This window comes from Panthera tigris, chromosome A2, assembly GCF_018350195.1.
Source record: "Panthera tigris isolate Pti1 chromosome A2, P.tigris_Pti1_mat1.1, whole genome shotgun sequence".
NCBI classification, from domain to species: Eukaryota; Metazoa; Chordata; class Mammalia; order Carnivora; family Felidae; genus Panthera; species Panthera tigris.
Window position 1 is genome coordinate 118,434,083 of NC_056661.1, and position 23,111 is coordinate 118,457,193.

The window sequence follows — 23,111 nt, forward strand, 5'->3', positions numbered from 1 at the left end:
AAAGATCTGTTGTGTATCAGTAACTCCTGGAAGTTTAAAAATCTTATAGTTTGAATAACTTATTGCAAAAGCCACAAAGGAATGTTAAGGATCTACTATAAGGCCATACAGCAGGAGACACAGGAATATAAAGTGAAATAACACAACATAAAAACTCAAATTATGCACTAATACACATAATCTGTGACTTCACAGTCATTTTAGGGAGCTTAAACAAGAAAACAAAAAAAAATGGGTTTAATTTCCATGGGTGCCTTTCACTGGTTTAATATTTGCATTCTGGCTTCCCTTTCCTGAGTGGGCCAAAATATATATACAAATATTTTCCAGGAGAGACTGCAATGCCATTATAACCAGAAATCCAGCCAACTCTTTCTGTGGCTTCTCCCTGCATTAAGACATAAGCGAGCATCTGTTCAGTCCCATTGGACCCATCTCTGGAGTTCTATCAAGTAGACTACAGTAACCTTTCTCCAGGCAAGGTGGAAATATGTTAACCCAAGCGAGAAAACACGCGGCTGACAACTAGACATCACATTTTAAAAAGTAGTTTCCCTGGGAATGCAGGCTGGTGCAGCCACTGTGGAAAACAGTATGGAGGTTCCTCAAAAAACTAAAAATAGAACTTCCCTACGACCCAGCAATTGCACTCCTAGGTATTTATCCACGGGATACAGGTGTGCTGTTTCGAAGGGACACAGGCACCCCCATGTTTATAGCAGCACTATCGACAATGGCCAAAGTAGGGAAAGAGCCCGAATGTCCATCGATGGATGAATGGATAAAGAAGTGGTATGTATATACAGTGGAGTATTACTCAGCAATCACAAAGAATGAAATCTTGCCATTTGCAACTACGTGGATGGAACTGGAGGGTATTATGCTACGTGAAATGAGTCAGTCAGAGAAAGACAAAATCATATGACTTCACTCGTATGAGGACTTTAAGAGAGAAAACAAATGAACATAAGGGAAGGGAAACAAAAATAATATAAAAACAGGGAGGGGGACAAAACATAAGAGACTCTTAAATATGGAGAACAAACAGAGGGTTGCTGGAGGCGTTGTGGGAGGGGGGATGGGGTAAATGGGTGAGGGGCATTAAGGCATCTACTCCTGAAATCATTGTTGCACTGTATGCTAACTAATTTGGATGTAAATTTAAAAAAAAAAAAAATAAAACAAGTTAAAAAAAAAAAAGTAGTTTCCCAACTTGGGCTATAGGTTAGAATTATCTAGTTTGGGAGAGCTTTTAAAAATGCCCAGTGTCCAAGCTGCACCCACCAACTGAATCAGAGTTTCAGGGATGGAGCCCAGGCAAAAAGTGGTTTAAAAATCCTTGAGGTTGGGGCACTTCGCTGGCTCAGTGGGTAGAATAATGTGACCCTTGATCTTGGGGTAGTGAGTTTGAGCCCCATGTGTAGTGTAGAGTTTATTTAAGATTAAAATAATAATAATAATAATAATAATAATAATAATAAATAAAAATCTTCCAAGTGATTTTGATTTCAGCCTGATGGAGAATCACTGTTTTAAGAGATTCAGTGGGAGGGGTGCCTAGGTGGCTCAATCGGTCATGATCTCACGGTTCAGGAGTTCAAGCCCCACGTCGGGTTCTGTGCTGACAGCTCAGAGCCCGGAGTCTGCTTCAGATTCTGTGTCTCCCTCGCTCTCTGCCCCTTACCTGCTCATGATCTGTCTCTCTCTCAAAAATAAATACACATTAAAAAAAAAACACAAACAATTTCAATTAAAAAAAAAGGAGATTCAGTGGGTAAATATGGGGGTGCTGGGGAGGGGAGAAATTACTGTCTTAACTAATCTATAGACACTGATAACCAATACAATCTGCAAAAGCCAACCCAGGCCTTTCCTACGGGATGATCTCACTCCTTCTCCCAGAAAAGATAATTAAATTAATTTGAAGAAAAGAAAATTCACTAAACTCTTTTTTAGGGGGGAAGGAGCCATCAGTAATTCTGTCCAGATCTTCCGGTTATATGCACTGAATAGTTGTTTTAGTTATAAAAGTAAAACGGACTCAACTTAGTAAATAGGAAAAAAAGAAAGAAAGAAGAAAATACCACCCATTTTCCTGTCATATTAAGGTAACCACAGTTAAGTTTTTTTTGGAGTAAAAAAATAAAATTGGGACCATGCACATATGGTTTTGTAATCCAATAATGTGAAAACCTTTCCTTGTCATTACACAGTCCCCCACAACACTGCTGTGAATGACTGCCGAGCAGTCCATTGTTTGAAACGGCCATTATTTATTGGTGACTGATGTTTGCTTTAGGTTTATTCACGGACACAATTAGGACCATGATCCCTCCGACACGAAGTATGATTAACCTGATAACTACCGAAAGGATAAACCATTGGTATAACACGTAAACAGGTGGTGGGTGGGGTGGGAGGGTCTTGATAGGTAGCATTTGCCGATTTGATCGGTGTAAATACTCCCACCATGGCCAATTTCAAGATCGTCCTTCTACCAACTGGTTTGCCCCCTGAACATGGAACAATTGGCTCTCTGGAATCAGCTCCAACTCATCCTTCAAGAAAACCCTGGCTAAACTAAACTGGCCAGTTCTCCAGTTGTGACATGTTGTTTGAATGGCACAGTGGAAGTTCTGTGGATGAAGGTCAGCCGTAATTACAGTTATCTTAACACTCCGTTACATTTTGGTTTTGGAGCTGTCAAGCTGGTAACTGGGGCAGCTAGATGGCTGAAGGTCTAATAAGAGTTCTCTAAAAGGTCTTAATATGGAAAGTGCTAGTACACTGGAAAGACCACCTTTTTTTTGAATAGACGGACATGGGGCTTTGCGAAGTTAACCTTATCATGCCTCTATGTGTTTAATCTGTATATGGGAATGATAATGTTGTCTCAATAGAGGCGGTGTTAGGATTAAAAACCTCATTCATAGGGCTGCCTGAGTGTCTCAGTCGGTTAAGCATCTGACTTCGGCTCAGGTCATGATTTCACTGTTTGTGGGTTCAAGCCCGAGTCGGGCTCTGTGCTGATGGCTCCCTCTCTCTCTGCCCCTCCCCCACTCGTGCTCTGTCTCTCTCAGAAATAAACAGTAAAAAAACAACCTCATGCATAAAGTATATAGTAAGCATATAATACAGTCAACACTCTATAAATGTTAGTTGTCTTTCCCCCTTAGTGATCATACTCTAGATGTTCTTCTATGACAGGATGAATTCTGTTGACACTTTATTTGCAGGGAATTTAATTAAGTTGATCTTTAAATTATATATCTTTATGATTTAAACCAGGGATTGGCAAACTATGACCCGTGGGCCAAATCTGTTTTTTTAATAAAGAAGGTTTTACAGAAACTTTCAGTTTTAAAGGAACACACCATGTCCATTCATTTATGGAGTTCTCTAGCTCAATGGCAGAACTGAGTAACTGAAACAGAGACCCTGTGACCTACAAAGCAGGAAATATTTACTATCTGGTCCTTTACAGAAAAGGTTTGCTACACCCGTGATTTAAACCATTCTAACCTTTCCTTAACTGAATACTTTCTTTTTCATAATATGCATCTATATTTAAAGAAAACAAAACAGATAGAGAGAAAATGAAAAAGATGAGGAAAGAAAATTTTCCTAGGATTTAGAAATTGCAAAATAAATATTAGGTCCAAGAGCACCGGAGAAATACTTGAAACTGTAGGATGAAGCTCAGCTCTAATTCAGTCAAGACGGTATATTTAAAAGAATATTTTATAAATGAGATTTTCTACAAGGGGATTATTACTCCTGGACCTGGAATACACCTTGAATGTATATGGAACTTGGAAGAGTGAATTTAGGAGGCAGAAACTTGGAATATTATTTATAACTTGGCCATGAAAGTGAACGAAACCACATTAGTCAGGCAAAATAAGCTGATCTCTCTAACTACAGGTAAAATAACATTTCAAACGTTGAAAAATGTACACATTCAAAACTGTACAGGGTAGGGGTTTAAGCAACCATTTCCCCTAATTTCTGATGTTTACACGGAATGTTCTTCAAGCAGCAAATAAGTTACCAGTGATTGTGACAGACTGAACATGACACATCTTTACCACGACATAAATTAATTCTCTCAGTGGGAAATTGTTAAAATAGGCAAGTTGTCAGAAAGATTTCTTTATGTCTGAAGGAAAGGAAATGATTCCATTTCTTCCAAACATTCTTACATGAACAATAATAAACTCTCACTTTTAAACTGCCTATTTTCATGGGGTCCTACGGCACTGGTTACTAATTGGGGCAGTCATGGTTATCTGCTGTTGGCCACGAATCAGTCCACATGAAGTCAGGTATAAAACACTCTCCGGTATAAAACTGCCCCCATAATTCATGTTATAAATGAATAAATATTCATAGAAACACCCAAAAAAGAGGATCGCAGAATTACACTACGCTCTCATAGCATTTCTTAGATTTGCACAAAGATCCTGGCAAGTAAATCTTCACAGAATAAAATATGGTGGCTTATCTAAAGAACGGAAATAGGGTGGCTTATTAAAGAAATGGGCAAGTACCCAACACATATGAGTGACCCTGACTCTGTTCCTGAAGCAACGAGTTGAAAACTCCAGACCACAGAGATGAACATTTATTGGATGCTGGGTGTATACGTACGCTCTCACGTTTAACACACACATACCTATATAATGGGTATTATTAGTGATCTGTAAAGGGAGACGTACGGGTAGGAACTCTGACGGGTCCGCCTCAAATGCCCTAACTTCGAAATGCTTAATCCTGACAGGACACAGGGTATCTGTTAGCCATGAGCGCCCCAAAACTGCCCTTACAAAGAAGGTCCCATGACCAGAGTCAACTAAGTTTGGGAAACTTACTAAATCTTTCCCTTGGAGAAGAACAATATATATTAAAGCCCCACATTAAAGAAATCAGTCTGCTTTGGTTTAACCCATCAACTTCCCCCATCTTGTTAGGAAATGCCTTTCTTCCCGCTACTATTTCGTGAAAGTCAATATTCCGAAACACACTTTGAGAAATAGTACTGTAGTCCCCTCCCTTGCTGGGAGATGGCCGAAAAAGAAATCCACAAACTGTGAGAGAAAATACACATTTTTACCCACAGTCAAGGGGGTGATGCTACAGAGATGACGGTGTGATTCCAGGTGGCTTCTCTTTGCTCTTAGGATCAACCCATGGTGCCCTGGCTCCTGTCCAAAGCCCTGGCCTCATCCCACACTGGTCAGCGGGCCTATTTCAGTACCTGGGACCTGCCAGGCTCCTCCTCATAGAACTTCTGTAAAAGGTTGTTCCCTGGCTGGACGTTCCACTTGAGTCCTATTTATCTTTCAGGGGAAGCGTTTTCTCCATTTCTGTCTGGGTGCCCTCCTATCACTGAGTTCTATATAGCACTTGTCACGGTTACAATGTTCCATTTATTTAATGCCTGCCTAAACTCCCACTGTGGAGGAGGAGGAGGGAAATATATCGCAGGGCGATCCCAGGACGCCCTCTGGTCTGCCCCGCCTCTAGGCAGAAGGGCAGTCTGGGAAAGAAGTTAAAGTCAGGGAAGACACACTCAGAAGCCCGGTGGTTACGGGTCCAAATTCCATCCTGCGATTTAGCTTTATTCACTAATAAAGCGGATTTTGATCTCTCCTTGGGCGCCTGTTCTACTTTTCCAGTTGCTTCTACATTTGGGAGGGGAAAACAAGAGTGTGCTTCCTCACTGCCTACAACGCCCACATCTCCCACTAGGGCCCAACTGCCTTCAGGACGCGGATGAGGTCTCCTTTGGCTCGCTACTTATAGCTCAGTGTCTGGCACGTAGAAGGCACTCTGATTGGTTTTGTTTTTTTACATTTATTATGGAAAATGTTTAAAATAAGCAAGCATAGGGAGAATCGTATAACGAACCCCTGGGTAGTCATCAGCCGATGCCAACAGTAATCAACGTATGGCCATCTTGTCTCATTTACTCTTCCACCCGACCGAAGCAAATCCAAGACACTGTGTCACCTCATACGTCGCAAATGGTAAGGGCTTGAAAACGTATCTATAGAACCATTATCACCTACATACCCCCGGTAATTCATAAATATTTCTTCAGCGATAAACGGAAGACTTAATCAACAAACTCTACAGAGACCAGTAAAGGGTCAAAGATGGGAGTGGCTCTGAATCATCATCTGTCCCTGGCCCCCTCCTGCCCCCCAGCATATCAGACCTCACACGCTCTTCCCCAGTAACTCCTCCCCCGCCCCCAAGATGGCAGGGCCAAGCCACTCACCCGTTGGGGTGCTGCTGCGGAACGAAGAGGAGGGGGTGATGGGCGGGGTCACAGGAGGGGTAAGGCTTCCACTGCTGTGGCGTGGTGGAGTGGACACATTCCCTCGAGACACCGAGCTGGACAAGGTCAGCGAGAGCTTCGGCTGAATCTTCTTCTTCAGGGACTCCTGCTCTCGGCGGGCAGCATCTGTCATGAATCTGAAGCAACAACGGAGGGTGAGCAGCCAGGACCATTTATGGAGCGTGAGGAATGAGGACGGTTACCCAGAGTTGGACAGATGCCCCGCCCTGGGAAAGGGGCCCGTTCATAGGTCTCGAATCTCAGAGACTCACGACAGATTCCCTTCTCCTACACGACGGAATGATCTCTAGCTCAGCGTCTTCAGGTTCCTCACGGGGTGGGGGGCCCGTTTCTTCCTGAGGCAAACCCTCCTGGTGGGAAACGTGTACACACAGACTATGTCTGTACTCAGGGCAGTGCCTTTGGTGACAAGACTTCCTCTCTCTTGGAAGGTCCTCTCTTGTCTTTCAACTCCTAGAAAGCCCACCCATTCTCAAAGTTCCCCAACCTTCCCAGGGGGAAAGGGCTTCCTTCATCTGTAGATTGGTAGAATTTACTGTTCATAGCACTTCACTGCCACCTACCATCTATGACCCCCTGAAAATGGATTCTTTTTTTTTTTTGGTCTTACTCCAGTTCCTCATACTGTTATTTGGGGTTTGAAAATTGTCTTGGCAGACTGAAGGTCTTGTCTCCCTAACCGTTAGCTGAAAGGAAAGGACACCCGTTCCCACAAATCGCTGCCAGCACACCACCAAGTCAATCTCAGTCAACATTTAAAGAGTGAGTAAATCTGCCCAAGCAGATTCATGAAGAAGGGAAGAGAGCAGTACAAGGAGGAAGATCACAGCTGAAGACCTGTTTATATTGTGATTTTATTACTCATAAAGGGAAAGGTGACTTTTCCTGATCATTTCACTTTGGAAACGTCAAAGTTATCCCTTCAACCCTTCTCTTACGTTAGTAATATTCAAACTTCGTTCTTTTCTCACTGTATAACATTTCATAAGTTCATGTAATACGAGATTCAAAACAATCTACGAAATGGTATCTGTCGCTTAAAGAGCGAACTATTTTTTGGATTATACATTTTTTTTTTAAGTATAGGCTCCATGCCCAATGTGGGTCTTGAACTCATGACCCTGAGATTAAGAGTTGCATACTCTACTGACTGAGCCAGCCAGGTGCCAGCAAACTTTTTTTTGTATTACCCGCAGGTGGGGCTTTGTCAACTGCATTTTTTAAAATTGTGGCAGAGGGGCGCCTGGGTGGCTCAGTCGGTTAAGTGGCCGACTTCAGCTCAGGTCATGATCTCGCAGACCGTGAGTTCGAGCCCCGCGTCGGGCTCTGTGCTGACAGCTCGGAGCCTGGAGCCTGTTTCAGATTCTGTGTCTCCCTCTTTCTGACCCTCCCTCGTTCATGCTCTGTGTCTCTCTCTGTCTCAAAAATAAATAAACGTTAAAAAATTAAAAAAATAATAAAATAAAATAAAATAAAATAAAATTGTGGCAGAAAGCCTAGTGCATAGAACACATGAAAGCTTTTAGGCAAGAAAATAGGCACCTATGCCCACTGCCTTGGCCAAGAGGACCTAACCATGCCTCTCAAGTCCTCCCTGTACCCCACCCCCATCATTACGTTCCATTTTAATACAATTCATCATTAATTAATTCCATTGCACTTAAACACAGTGTTAATTACCCAACACATTTCACATTCTGTCTACAAAATTTCTTAGTATCTGCCTTCATTACACTAGGGAGTTTTGGAAGTCAACAGATAGTCCCCATGCCTGGTTAAAAAGCTTTAAACACTCAATGAAACAATATTACAGTATTGTTACAACGTCTTACAATGTCTACTTTTGTACTTGGAACATGCATGGCTCATTTCTTGAATGGCCTCTGCAATACAATAAAGATATATAATAAACCAGATATTTATGACGATCTGAACGGTAATAAAGCTAAATGCTTTGCCTTGAGCTCTTTGGTTTTGTGCTACAAGATGGCAATGGTTTAAAAAGAAATGAAGGACAATGCAAAACAGAATTGTTTGTGCCTGGTATCCAGTACTCATTTACTTTCAGATGCCAAAGTTGGCTCTATTGTTCTTAAACTGCTTTTTTTCCCCCTCCTCAGAAACCTCTAGTCAAAATATGGACTCTCAAAATATGGCAACTACTCAAAATAAGGAAAAAGAACAAGTGCTTTCCTCTATTATTCTAAGTAGAATTACTAACTGGCACAGCACCAAGCTTCTCGAATGGGGGTTCACAGTATGCCCGGGAGCAGGCACAACCACGGGACGGACATACTGCTTCCTCTAGAAAGACCAATTGTTCTCCAGGTAGGGATTTCAGGTCAGTTTTTTAAATGGTAAAAAGAAAAGAGACTTTTTGAAGTAGACTCTATGGAGAGACTCTATGGAGTAGAAGGTAAAATGTACATCTTGCACCTTAGTTAAGAGCATGGGACTTGGAGCCAGGCTGCATGTGTTACTTTCTTTTTTTTTTTAATTTTTTTTTTAAGGTTTTATTTATTTTTGAGACAGAGACAGAGCATGAACAGGGGAGGGGCAGAGAGAGAGGGAGACGCAGAATCGGAAGCACGCTCCAGGCTCTGAGCTGTCAGCACAGAGCCCAACGCGGGGCTCGAACTCACGAACCGTGAGATCATGACCGGAGCCAAAGTGGGCCACTTAACCGACTGAGCCACCCAGGCGCCCCTGCATGTGTTACTTTCTATGTGACTTGAGGCGAGGTTGATAAACCTCTCTAAACCTCAGCTTTATTCTCCGTAAAATGGGACTAAGGACCATCGGCAGAGGGTTAAGACACATCTCTTCCTTTTCTGCAGGAGACTTTGATCTTTGGTTAGCTCAGATGGTAGGCCAACTATGCTAGTAGGCAAGCACTCCCTGTGATCACACTGACTCCCGACTGGTAAATCGCTTCTCGACTGGGAGGAGTGAGAAACCATTTATTCATTCGTGACAGGAAGCCACAGCTCGGGCTTCCTGCATGCGGTGATCTTGTATCTAGACCATTCCGGCGGGGAACTGAGGAGTATGCCCGTGGAGGGTTATGGGACTTTTGGTTCCTCTTCCGCCAGGGCAGCCCCCACCCTTGCCCGCGGGGCATCCTGACTCCCTCCCTCTGTACAGATCACTGTGTGCCAGCGAGGACTCCACAGAAGGCCCGATGCTGTCCTGCTGGCAAGCTGTGGCTCTGCCTGCTGTTCCTCTGAAGAGACTCAGTGCCCACTCTGGCTTCCGGTCGTCTTGAGAGTCTGAACGTTCATCATGGGAGAAAATCACCCACTAGCGGACAGGATAGCGCTGACTTTAGGAGTGCCTGTCATACAGGAAGTGGCTCAAAACACAGAAGCTACTGTCATTATATACAACCCTGTGATACGGTTTCAGCTAATATTCGGTCTATCTTACCTAACTCCCAAGTTTCTTGTGGATGCGTTGCACGTTCGTAGGTCTGAGCTTTTTGTGTTTGTGCCTGACGTATAGAACGGGCTGTGGCTGGGCTGATGGGGAATCAGCCCAGGGAGTGCACATACGGAGTTAGATGGAAACTCTTGTCAAAAGAGGGAGGGAGAGAGGAGGGAGAGAGGCGACGGGCTTCTCTGTGTCTTCTCTCACCCCAGTTAAATAGTATCAATAGCTCATGCTTTTTATTGTACAATATTCTCCTACAGCTCAGGTATGAAACAACAACCATAAAAAACCACAACAAGGTGCACACACATACCCCCCACCTTCACCCCCACGTGAGTTTGGTCAGCTATGGACAGCAATCTATTTTCGGCTTATACCTGCTAAGTGCTTTCTAGAAGTGAGAACGAGACATCATGTTAAAAGCATTAAACATGAAACCCATAAAGCACTTCTGCCAACCTTCTTCTCCCTCCCTCCTTGGATTGGTGGTTGTGAACTTGCTTGCAGCTATACTCATAAATCCTGGCAACCCTGCCATATTAAGATACACAGCTGCAGGGTTATTCCCGGTGACGACACACACGTGCACACGGGTGTACAAATGCCTTGGGAGCATTGGTTACGACTCACCAGTTTCTCACTGGCAATATTGCACTGCTCCTCTCTCTTATCAACCACGACATCACCTATTTTTTTGAGACCTATGAAACCCTAAAGTGTTAAAGCAATGTTCCATCAAGATGGCCGCTTGTCAAAAGATGGGCAGATTCCCAACGGCAAGGAATCACTCAGGGAGACGAGTTCATAAAGAACCTAATACGGCAGAGGAAGGCTGTGAATACAGTCAGGGACTAAAGACTCATTGGCTTTGACCAGAAAGCCAGACAAATCCACTCCCCACCTTTGAAGGCAGCTGCACTCTGACAAGTGTCCTTGAAGGATCACAGCCCAGACCTTTCTGTGGTCCTTCTTAGAAATGTCCCCCTGTATTCCCATTGCTGACAGGGAATTCCAACTTGGGAAGTCATACCACCCTGTGGTCTGGTGAGTTTTTCTCAATGGGTTTTGACGTGCTGGGTTTTTCACCTTTTCTGAAGCCTTCAGTAATAGCTGCCAACATGGGGGTCTTCGAGCTGGAAGAAACCTAAAAAGACAGATCGCCTAGTCTAGCCCCCTCATTTTTCACATTAACTGGGAACGGAGGTGTTGCGGCCTGTTTAAGGTCACTTTGCTGGCGAGGGGCAGAGAGCTGGCAGCAGAGAAATTCAGCCTCAGCGCTGAATCAAATGCTCCTACTCTGCCAGGCTGCTATGGGCATATCAAAGAACCCTGAGCTTTCTGGTTTTTGCTTCAGAGCCTCGGTCTTCAAAGTTGCAAAGGCTTATGGAACCAGAGCTTGGGGCTTGGGGCAATGCAGAGGGAATCCCTCTGGGGGGTTCCATGTTGGAAGTGAGGAGGCTGGGAGAATAGAAGGCTTCACCCCTCCATGTCAGCCACGTTCTGCTGTGTGGGGCTCCTTGGCTCCTGGGGGCCCCCGATTTGTAACTTCACCAAGCTGTGATGTGGGGAAGCTGGCCGTGTCCACCTCCTTGAATTCTTTCTGCTTTGCAATGGGAACTGTTCTAATCTTGTAGAAGTTGTGTGCTATTGTGGGCTCATACAGCTCATCAGCTCGTGAGAGCTGATCATTAAACGTTCAGGGATTCTTGTGAGCCAGCTGTGAAACATACCCATTATTAAAAATTAAATTATATGAGCTTATAATTAAACAAGTATATTTTTAAAAGGTAATACACAAAGCCTATCAGTTCTTAATTATTTTATTCCATTTTACTATTATCTATGTCGTTGGGGTCATTTACATTAATATCCTGTCTGCTATAATTTCCATCTAATGATAATGGTGCTCCCATACACCTCTTCCCAACTCTGTTCAATGACATCATGTTGGTAGCTTGAAACTGTCCATACTGGGAGTATTTACACCATGGAAATTGGCAAATATACCAATCAGGGACTTTTTCCTCTCTAAAAGTCAGTTATTAAAAATCTGTCAGAGGGGCACCTGGGTGACTCAGTCAGTTAAGCATCCAACTCTTGATTTCACCTCAGGTCATGATCTCACGATTTGTAAGTTTGAGCCCCCCATTGGGCTCTGCGCTGACAGCGCGTAGCCTGCTTGGGATTCTCTCTCTCCCCCTCTCTCTCAAAATAAATAAATAAACTTCAAAAAAAAAAACTTATCAGGGGGCGCCTGGGTGGCTCAGTCGGCTGGGCATCCGACTTCGGCTCAGGTCATGATCTCATGGTTCGTGAGTTCAAGCCCCGTGTCGGGCTCTGTGCTGACAGCTCGGAGCCTGGAGCCTACTTCAGATTCTGTGTCTCCCCCTCTCTCTGCTCCTCCCCTGCTGGTGCTCTGTCTCTCTCTCAAAATAAATAAAGAAAAAAAAAACTTATCAGAGTACCTTGTAATTATTTATTTTCTTTTTAGTGTAGAAAAGAGCATTTGAACTAGGCTCCTTGCCTACTCACTAATGGAGCCAATCACAGAAGGGATGAAGAATATATATAAGGAAGGCTTCCTTTCCTTTCAAAAATTATAAGAATACATCTCGTTAAAATACACTTATGTAAACATTGTTACGGATTTGTGACATTTTTTTCCAGTTGTGGAATATACACATACACATACCCAAATGAGTGCACATAATCCACATGCGCAGTTTAAAGAGTAATAATAAAATGATAGTCTATAGGTTCACCACTCAGCTTCTTACCAGAACTTCTGAAGTTTCCGTATACAAGTATGGTTGATTTTTGAGGGTATTTTCCTCCAAGTATTGCCTTTCTACACATAGAGAAAACGGAATATTTCTCAAAGAAAAAACACGGTCACCTGAGAGTTCATTCACTGTTGACTAACAGCCTGGAAATCTGTGGTCAGCCAGAGCCGTGTTTTCATTTTGAAACCGAAACTGCCGTAAGATTAATTTTAACTTTCCTACAAATCAGAAATGCCTAAGTTACTTTAATTTAATATGGTCATTTGTAGTAATATTTGTTATTGCTTGGGGAAGTACATATTCCTTAAGTAAATTTTCAAGACTCCATTATAAATCTTTTAAACCCTTCGACCACAATGTTCATTCAGTCTGACATGTTAAATGTGGAAACATGAATATAACACCACAGGGGGAAAATGTCAAACTGCTAGTCCAGGGAGACCAGTTTCAACCACAAACTCAGGAAATTTACAGATTTCACTGGAACCTGGACAGAAACCCCACTGCCACCCACTCTACGGCCAAACACCTGAGCCTAAGTGTCCTGCTGGGGAAAAAAACCACATGGCTTTCCCCGGCTCTGGAGAACCGAGGGATGGAAATGACCACTCGAAACTGGAGGCTCTCTCGGAAAAACCTGAAAAGAATCCAAACTACGAGATGCGTGGTGTGGTTTGGCTGTTATTATAAGACTCTGGAGAGGGCGTGTGGTCCAGAGGCCTGAGTCGTGCGTCAGGAGGCTTGTGCTGGGGCGAAGAAGCGGGTGGCCTCCGGAAGTCCCAATGCTCTCCGTTCTGGCCCTGGGTTTGTCTACTTGTTAAAATTGAAGCGTTCTGGTGTTATGGGTATATGTAATATATCACCCCTAAGTTCCTTCCCAGCTCCAACAGTCAATGATTTTAGCAATAGCACGGTGCAGTGTTTTCCAAACGTTTTTACCACAGCCCGATACGAGACAGATCTCCTATTGGGAGCCCGTACACATACGTATAATTAGGCCTGCAATTGGCAATTGTGAAATATGCAAAGCTCTGAAAACTGGGAAATTTGTTTTTACAAGTTTGGCAGCGAAATTAATTGGGAGACAAACCCTGAATTGAACTGCTTAAAAGCTACTACCCTATTGATGGTATTTAGTGTGAATATTCATACGCCTCCCTACGCGAATGTTAATGTATTTATTTGATTTACAAGGGCTGCCTCGGACTTTTCAGGGAGTGTTATGTAATATGCAGTACTTGCACTGTATTACCTTTCTGAAATTAGAAAAACTACAAAACATATCTGGACACACAAAGAATTTTTATGTAATCCGTCTGAAACAAAAATGTCATGAAACAACCCTTACTCTGTGTAAGATACCCTGATATTTTTCTATTCTATTTCATTTTAACAAAATCTCCTGGTCATGACCACAACACTGATTTCTCGACCCGCAAACGGGTCGCGGCCCCCAACTTTGAAAATATTAGTGTGGCAGTTAAGAGGGTGGTGGGCTTTGGAGGTAGACCATTGCGATTCTAATCTCTGCCCTATGCTCTCCTGCTGTGTGACCCTGGGCAAGTTACCTCTCTGTGCTCCAAGTTCTCTCATCTGTGAACAGTGACATCTAATAACAAGGCCTATTTTACAGCGTTGTGAAGACGAAGTGAGTTCATACACCTGAAGCACTTGTGACAGGGCCTGGCACCTTGACCTTGCTAAATTTCAGGTTCCTGGCACATAGTGGATATGAACACGATTTGTTCTGGAAATTCTAATTCATAAACCTTTCCTCTCTGCCACTTATGCCGGCAACTGGTCGCTTCTGGGCCGGATTACTGAATAAAAGGATCAGTAGTGCCATCATTAATTCTGCTCCTTCTGAAACCAAAGAGCCACGCTTATGCTTACGGACGGTGCACATGTTTATTACGCTAGTGTTGCAATCACAGGTATATTTGAGAAGGTAGCTACCGTGGCTGGAATACAAACAGAAAGTCCTTCTCCTGAGGGACAACAGGCTTTGGCGGGGGGCAGGGGAAAGGGAGCTATCTGTAAACCCATACGCTTCCTCTTTACTTTTCTGCCTTGATTTCTTAAGAAGAAATGAACTGCAGAAGGCCTTTCCAGCTGGGCAAGCAACAGACCATCCACAGAGCCGACACAAAGACGTCTCTCTTTTTTTTTTTTTCAAAGTTTATTAATTTATTTTGAGAGAGAGAGAGTACAAGCAGGGAGGGCCAGAGAGAGAGAGAGAGAGAGAGAGAGAGAGAGAGAGAGAGAAAGAGAGGCTCTGCACTGACAACGTGGAGCCCGGTGTGAGGCTCGAACTCACCAACCGTGAGAGCATAACTTGAGCCAAAATCAAGAATCAGACGCTTAACTGAGTCACCGGGTGCCCCAGAAAGACATCTTTCTATGGAGCTCAAGCCTGCCCTCGCCTTGGGAGATCCATAAAGTTGCACTGGTCCACAACCACAGCCTCTGTACAAGGCACCACATCCAGCTACCTCATTGGAAGTCCCAAGCTTTGTTCTGCTGTTTCAATGGCCCCTTGGGCATGGCCATTTTTCAGTGGAAACAAATTTCTGAAACCCAGAAAGCCTTTGAAGAAAGCTGCTGGGAGCTGGCAGATAGACCACGAGATTCCAAGCACTCCCAAATCTGGCTCCAGACAATGGGATTTCTGACCTGACGAGGACCCAATCCATCTGTCCAGGGGAGAATCCAACGTGTACATTACCAATCCAACTTGTACATGACTTTTCTTTCCTCTGACTACTGACTGCTACATGCGCTCCAGGACAAAGACGGACAGAGAGCCAGTAAGGAAGGCCGTGAGAAATGACCATGGGAATAATGGGTACATTTCAGCCTGCGATCACGTGTGGCCCACATGTCAGAAGATCTGGCTGCCGCGCTAGGTCTCCAAGTAACAATGGCTTTCGGAATACACATCTGCTAATAAATTCATGAGGCAGGTCTTCACATTTTCGCAGCAACTTAAAGCCGCAGTGCGGCTGAAGGAGTACTTGTTTGACGCAGCTGGCCAGTGAAACATAACCTGGAAGCAACAAGTGGAGTAATCCCTTGTCCACTTGGCCCCTTTACGAACAGAGGGGTGTTCTCTGGTGATCACTGAGAACTTAAATAAATGTGGTTCCTTTCAGGAGACAAAAGTCGACCCAAGTAATGCTAGAATTTAGACTCCCAAGTAATGCTAATTTCAGAAAGTTTCTAATAATGTTTCGAATTAGTAAGCGTTTCACTTCTCATCCCAGAGCTACTTTTGACTTCATCATCTGAAGCCGATGGGGTGGATTTTGAAGCTTCGTTAAAATTTCTGCAATGTCACCAGAATTCTGAGCCTCTTTTAACATGCTGCTATTAAAAATGTAGTGCTAAATAATAAAACTAAAAGCAGCACCAGGAAAAAACCCATACCATCAGATCACATCAGTTTAGCACTTAACTTGTGAGGGTTTTCTTGTGTGTGATTTTCATCTGATATTCACATGGGGGTGGGAGTACTTTGTGAAGTACATAGCCAATGAATCAGATTTTGTTCTTGGGGACCAAACCAAGCTGACAGATTTACGGCATTAAGTAAGACTTTTCTCTCTATTTTTCCTTTTACTTTATATCTGACACACACAGGATATAATTCCCGGACTTTGAGGAGCTCTGGTCTAATCTGCGCAAGATAAATTAACATTGAAGGCAAGCCAATTTCCTATCAGATCTTGTAGCTCATTTTTCTTATAAACTTTCACTTTATTTTTGGGGACAGTGAGAGGAAAAGAGAGAGGGGAGTAAGGCAAAAAATAAAAAAGAGGTGATTAAAAAAAAAAAAAAATCTACTCCTGCGATACCTGGCTGGCTCAGTGGGAAAAGCATGGGACTCTTGATCTCGGCATCATGAGTTTGAGCCCCCTATTGGGTGTAGAGATTACTTACTCAAAAATAAATACATTAAAAAAATCTATTCTCTTGACATCATATTTTATTTATTTTTATGTATGTATCTATTTAAAACAATTTTTTTTAATGTTTACTTATTTCTGAGACAGAGAGAGACAGAGCATGAGTGGGGGAGGGTCAGAGAGAGAGACACACAGAATGTGAAGCAAGCTCCGGGCTCTGAGCTGTCAGTACAGAGCCCAACACGGGGCTCGAACTCACAAACCGTGAGATCATGACCTGAGCCAAAGTCGGTCGCTCAACCGACTGAGCCACCCAGGCGCCCCTGTATGTATGTTATTTTAAAGGCAGCTACAGTTAATTTACTTCTCTATGGCATCTAGCCCGGATATTATAAGCCTTTAAAAATATTTAATAACTAACACTGGTCTGCCAATTTTTATATTGCCAAGTGGTGTGCCTTATCTAACTACCATCTACCGTCTTCGGCCTCTTGTTGAAAAAAAAAAAGATCATTTTAACATAAAGTAGAAGGAGGACATAATCTTCAAATAAAATCATCCTTTCTTGAGAATTTTTTTTTAATGTTTATTTAATTCTGAGAGGGACAGAGCACAAGCAGGGGAGGGTCCAGAGAGAGAAGGAGACACAGAATCCGAAGCAGGCTCCAGGCTCTGAGCTGTCAGCACAGAGCCTATGCGGGGCTCGAACTCACGAACACGAGACCATGACCTGAGCTGAAGTCGGATACTTAACTGACTGAGCCACCCAGGTGTCCCTAGAAAGACTGTTTTTTTATTCTAAGATTATGATAACAATAGCGCACAGGAAAAAATGTGCCTAAAAACTTTTGACATGCAGACAATATATATTGAGTTTTATCATTATTTTCTAATCATATCATCTGTACACTAGAATGTATTATTTATATTATTTATAATTATTCTCTAGATACAAGTTAATAATAACATCCAATTTTATCTTCTGTCACTGCCATTGCTAAAAATTCTACTTCAAGGAATGTGGACAAAATGAAACTCTTACATTTGGGAGGAATCATATGCAATCTGCTGAGCAAAATGAAAGACGCCAAAGAGAAGAGACCCAAACCCAGTAGTTTCTCCAAGGGCTGGGAGAAAGGCGAGAAGAGCGGGTGTCCTCCTTTGTCAGGGCACACAGAGGGGCCGTGGGGGTGTTGGAGGCTCCCTGCTCCCTGGCCCCGCTCCCCTTGGCATGTTGAAGACTAGAAACATCCTCATGAACAGCATCATTCAAAGGCTAGCAGCTGTTCTGTGAATAGCACTTAGGAGTTACTTTTTTTTTCTTTTTTCGCCAATAATCTCTTCTGGAATCTTAGCACTCAAATGAAATTCATGTACTGAAGGTGAATAACGGGCCTAACGCACAAAATCCCATTCCTGCGTACCATTACTCTGTACCTTCCCGATAAATATTGGGTATTTTCTCACAAGGAAGGAGTAATAAAGTCCATCTATCTTAACGAAAGCTCTGGTTCTTGGTTCCAGCAACCACTATTTTAAGCCACAGGTCAGCATAAATTATCAGTGAAGCAATTAGTTTTGATTTACTTTAGCCTGAATAGAGTAAACTATGGTCTTTTTCATCGCCAAGGCCAAGAATAAAAACCACTTCTGAAAGCGACATCCACAAATCTTTGGTTTGGAGGCCAACTGGAATATCCCTCGCCTGGCAGCATTTCTCTCACCCTTCCATTTCTCTTTTACGTTCGTCGAGCTGGGAATAACTATGGCTGTTTCTTACACATGGTTTTCATTGCTAATTTCACATCTGTGTCAAAACCAATGAGCAAAATGAAGAAGCTGTATTTTATGAGCTTTGGTGGCACAAAACTACAAATAGCTTTGGAGGGTTTTGTTTTGTTTCTGGTAGTGAATGAAATGAGTTATTTGAGTTTTCCACGTCAACGGCTAATGAGAGGATACATAATTCTCTCCATGAGCAGGGAGAAGTTTCAAACCTAAAGAACAAAACTGGATTTAGGGTCTCTGGAGTCATAGTTCTAGTATCACTAACAGTTGTGAACACGGCCTAGTGGTTGAAAGTCTAGTCTCTGGAGGCAAACTCCTAATCTGATTTACTAGGTATTCGAACTGGAGCAAAGTACTTACCCTCTCTAGTCTGGGGATCGTGATTTATACAACAGAGGTAACCCTAACACATACCCCATGAGGACTACTGTCGAGATCTCATTAGATATATGCATGGAAAACATAATACTCAAGAGGCCACTCAGAGTCTTGGTTTGTCCTTGGGTGTTGGCCCTAAGTGTTGGACTCTCACCCAGAAATTATGAGAAACTGTTTCTAAATGTAACACTCCTTTGACTGGATAATCCCTGCATCAGAGGACATTTTGCAGGGGGGAGCTATGCAGTCCACAGATGGGCTTAGATAGATACGTTAAGTCTGGGATCAAAAGCCTCCATTTCTTTTTTTCTTTTTTAAAAATTTAAAAAAATGTTCGTATTTATTTTTTTTATTTTTATTTTTTTATTATTTTTTTTTAAAGTTTTTTATGTTTATTTATTTTTGAGAGAGAGAGAGAGAGAGAGAGAGAGACAAGGCATGAGCAGGGGAGGGGCAGAGTGCGAGGGAGACACAGAATCTGAAGCAGGCTCCAGGCTCTGAGCTGTCAGCACAGCCCCAGACGCGGGGCTCGAACCCACGAACCATGAGATCACGGCCTGAGCCGAAGTCGGACGCTCAACCGAGTGAGCCACCCAGGCGCCCCAAAAGTCTCCGTTTCTAAGGAGAAGTACTTCTCTGATGCTGCCATGACCTTCCACTTGGGTGAGCTCTTCTAAGCAGGTGACAGTCAACGTTTAGCTGAGAACAAGGGACTCCAGCACCAAAGGATGGTGGACTGAGAAAGGGGAGATATGAGAAGACTCTCAATGTCAGAGGAGATCTCAAATGGGCAGGGTTTGTTTATGCCAGGGATGGCATGTACCAGGCCACTGGTGCCATTTATAACCAATTCTGCCCATGAGAGGCACCGCTAATTGATCAGAGCCCTCTTCCTTGTGCTGTTTTTGCATTCCACCTTAGAAACATCTTCATTACCAGGCCTGACGTGGTCACTAGCCACCGATGAAGGGAATGCATAAAATGAAGGTCTGTGCCATATCTGACTTCTACATTTTCCCCTATATACACTGATATTGATAGGGAAAAATCTGCTATAAGATGGCCTACAGGACTGATAGGGTAATTCCAGTCCCCGCCCCAAGACTCACCTTCTGGGTTCTTCTTCCTACCCAGCTTGCCGTGCCCAAGAAATTACTGCTAATGGGGAATGCGGAAGTAACAGACTATAAATTGTTCCTTCTGCTTAGGCTCCGGACTCAGGCCTTTGGAGAGTGATCTCCTCTGAGCCCAGCGTATGAAATAAAACTCCTGCCTTCCAAGATCTCTGAGTGCCGCTTGGTTCTTGCGCCGGGTGATCCAGACCAGGTTCCATAACACTATTTCCACTAATAGCCCAGCCTAGGCATATCCTAATTAATTTGGACCACCCTGTCTCCTGTCTCAGGGAATCAGGGAGCAAAGACGGCAAGCAACAGACATATCTAAGAGAGGGGTGCCTGGCTGGCTGCATGTGACTCCTGATCTTGGGGTGATAAGTCTGAGTCCCACATTGGGTGTAGAGATTACTTCAATAAATAAAACCTAAAAAAAATTATCTGAGAGAGAAAGCCACGTGCAAGACAAGAGCTGTCTCCAAAGTAAGGCACGCATGTTAAGCATACAGTCGGATAACTGCATATATTCGTGAATATAATCATAAGGCCAACTGCTCACTGAAATTTATTTTTGTATATTTGTGACTCACTTATACACAGAGTAGCAGTCAGTAGATTAGCATTGTTTAGAAACGGTGGAGTGAACAGCAACTTTACTCAAAAGCATTAATCCGGGGCGCCTGGGTGGCTCAGTCGGTTGAGCGTCTGACTTCAGCTCAGGTCACGATCTCGCAGTCCGTGAGTTCGAGCCCCGCGTTGGGCTCTGGGCTGACAGCTCAGAGCCTGGAGCCTGCTGCCAATTCTGTGTCTCCCTCTCTCTCTGCCCCTCCCCCGTTCATGCTCTGTCTCTGTCTCAAAAATAAATAAACATTTAAAAAAAAAATTAAAAAAAAAAAAGCATTAATCCATTTAGGCAGTGAAATAATTTGGGAGGCAAAGTCACTTCTACACATGGGCTGTCCTTTACAAAGTACTCACCTGTGGGCGTCACAAGCTTACAGACCTCAAGTTTTGTGGGCCTTGGGGACTGATTTTTTTTTTCAAAGTGATTTTTTTCTTTTTGTGGCAAGAGCTCAGTTAAGCTGCTTCTGGACTAGTATTTGATCTTCCCTGTTTTCCAGGAGGCTGGCATCTGATAAATGTGTTTACGTATTTGGTTCTTCAGAAAAACACTCACATCAGGGGACTGAATTATTTTTTAAAAAATCAAAGATAGGAACTCCCACGTCTTCCTGCTTAATCAAATCCAATCAATGAGTTCGTGGATGCTAAAGATACTCGGTAAACTGTAAGCTGTATGTAAACACAGGGGGAAGAGAAGATGGGTTGACTGACGATAGTGGTAATTTATACTTTTTATTAGAGATCATTTCAAAAGCACTCATTAATACTATCTTGCCTTCTTGTTTAAGCTTTCTCCCGCCTACTCCCTTTTCAGACCAATGATTATTGATCATTCTTCTCTATACCATTCTGTGCTCACATAATCTCTTGAGAAATACATAGGGACAAAAAAATGGAAGAAGAGAGAGAAGGGGGAAAAAGAGAAAATTTTCAACATAGTCCCTGGGAAATACCTACTGACGATTTAAAAATCGAATGAGATGGTTAGCACAGCATAATTGCAGGGTCTCTCTCTCTCTCACCCCCGCACCCCGCCCCCAAGCCATTTTGCTTGCAAAGTTAGAGCGTGGTTATATTATACACAGTACATACTACTGAATGACATAGTGGAAGTTTACTCATTTGGAAGCTCTGAGCCAATGGTTCCCAACTCTTTCAGCTATGGGGACCCCATCATATAGTGTCAGTGTGCCGCTTTGACTATCATAATGGTATTTCTAGTGTCCCTTAAATTGTGTGTGTGTGGCGGGGGGGGGGGGGGGGAGAGAATAATACAAAACTACTATTCAGTATTGCTTTGAAATGAATTTGTATTTTACAAGATCCCCTAGGCACGTTTCCTCCACAAGTTCCACCCCCAAATGGGGAATTTACAGGTTATTCTGGGGGAAAAAATTCAGGTGTGTTTGTGTGTGTGTTTAAAATTTTCAAGAATGTCACTGTATTTAACTGCTAATGAAGTGTTTCTTGGAGGGGGGCCCCCAGCCCTTCTGCTGATTTACAATGAACAGCCTTCATTTGCATGCCAAAAGCATGCACTAATCCTTAGCATCGACCGGGACGGTTCCCAGAAATACCTACGCGTGCCCCCACAATCCTGTTTATCCTGCTGGTTTATTTCCCAAACCTTTTCTTACAAAGACTACAGGCCCCATTTCAAGCAGGCCAACCTGATTATCCCAAATCCCTAATTAGTGTAATTAAAGCTTTAATGGATTGCAGCCAGGATATAAACCATGCAAACCCCTTTCTTAAACTTGTTGAGTGTGCAAGGCTGATCCAAGCCAGAGGGCTTCCTGTTGAGGCCCTGAAGGCCCTGGACGCCCCTGCACCCAACGCCCAGGCCATTTTTGATGCCCAGGGAGCCTTTTCACCGGGTTCCCCCAAATAACCAAGCTGCTCCCGCACGGTGTCTACTGAAGAAACGGGCATTTTCATTAAGGAGACACCTCTCCACCCTCCCAGTGATACTAGCCTCACGGGGCTTTTTCCCCTGTCGTGATGCCCTGGAAAACAAAGCTAATTAAAATAATTCCAAGCAACCTAGGAGAATCTTGTTAGTTCCTGCAGAGGACTTTTACATGAACTCTACTTCACAGAATCACAGAATCGCTCAGAACTTTTCCAATAACCAAGGCCTGCAGCTTAAACCTATACTTTTTTTTTTTAAGGTGTTCCCTACAACGTGTAAACTGACCCATCCTTAAAATGGCTCTGGTGAGTGTTCACATTCTCTAAGCTCCAGATGGATGTTTGCAAATTAATATTAGAGAGGGGAAAGGAGAGAAGGATCTATGATTCAAAATAAAAGCCTTTTCAGTGTATACTATGCTAGATGCCTTGTAATAGCATCTAGTTATTCTTGAACCCTCATTACAAACTTATCAGGGGTTATTATCAGTCCTCTTCTTTCTTTCTTTCTTTCTTTCTTTCTTTCTTTCTTTCCTTTCTTTCTTTTTCTTTCTTTCTCTCTCCCTTTCTCCCTTTCTTTCTTTCTTCCTTTCTTTCTTTCTTTCTCTCCCTCTCCCTCTCTCTCTTTCCTTCTTTCTTTAAGTAACCTCTATGCCCAACGTGGAGCTTGAACTCACAACACCAAGACCAAGAGTCACATGCTCTACTGACTGAGCCGGTCAGGCACCCATATCGGTCCCATTTTACAGATGATAAAGTTGAGCCTCAGAGACATGAGGTAGTTTGCCAAGGACCCACAGCTAATAAAATGCTA

At 43.2% G+C, this 23,111-nt stretch overlaps 1 protein-coding gene across 7 annotated transcripts in view; it reads right to left on the reverse strand.

The window, feature by feature from the left end:
* The window catches only part of JAZF1 (JAZF zinc finger 1), a 340,087-nt gene that overhangs the window by 41,023 nt on the left and 275,953 nt on the right, over positions 1 to 23,111 (reverse strand). For all 7 annotated transcript variants that reach the window (XM_042968799.1, XM_042968820.1, XM_042968835.1 and 4 more), the window contains exon 3: positions 6,284 to 6,480. In XM_042968799.1, the coding sequence (XP_042824733.1) occupies positions 6,284 to 6,480 (197 nt within the window). The remainder of the gene's footprint in view (positions 1 to 6,283; positions 6,481 to 23,111) is intronic.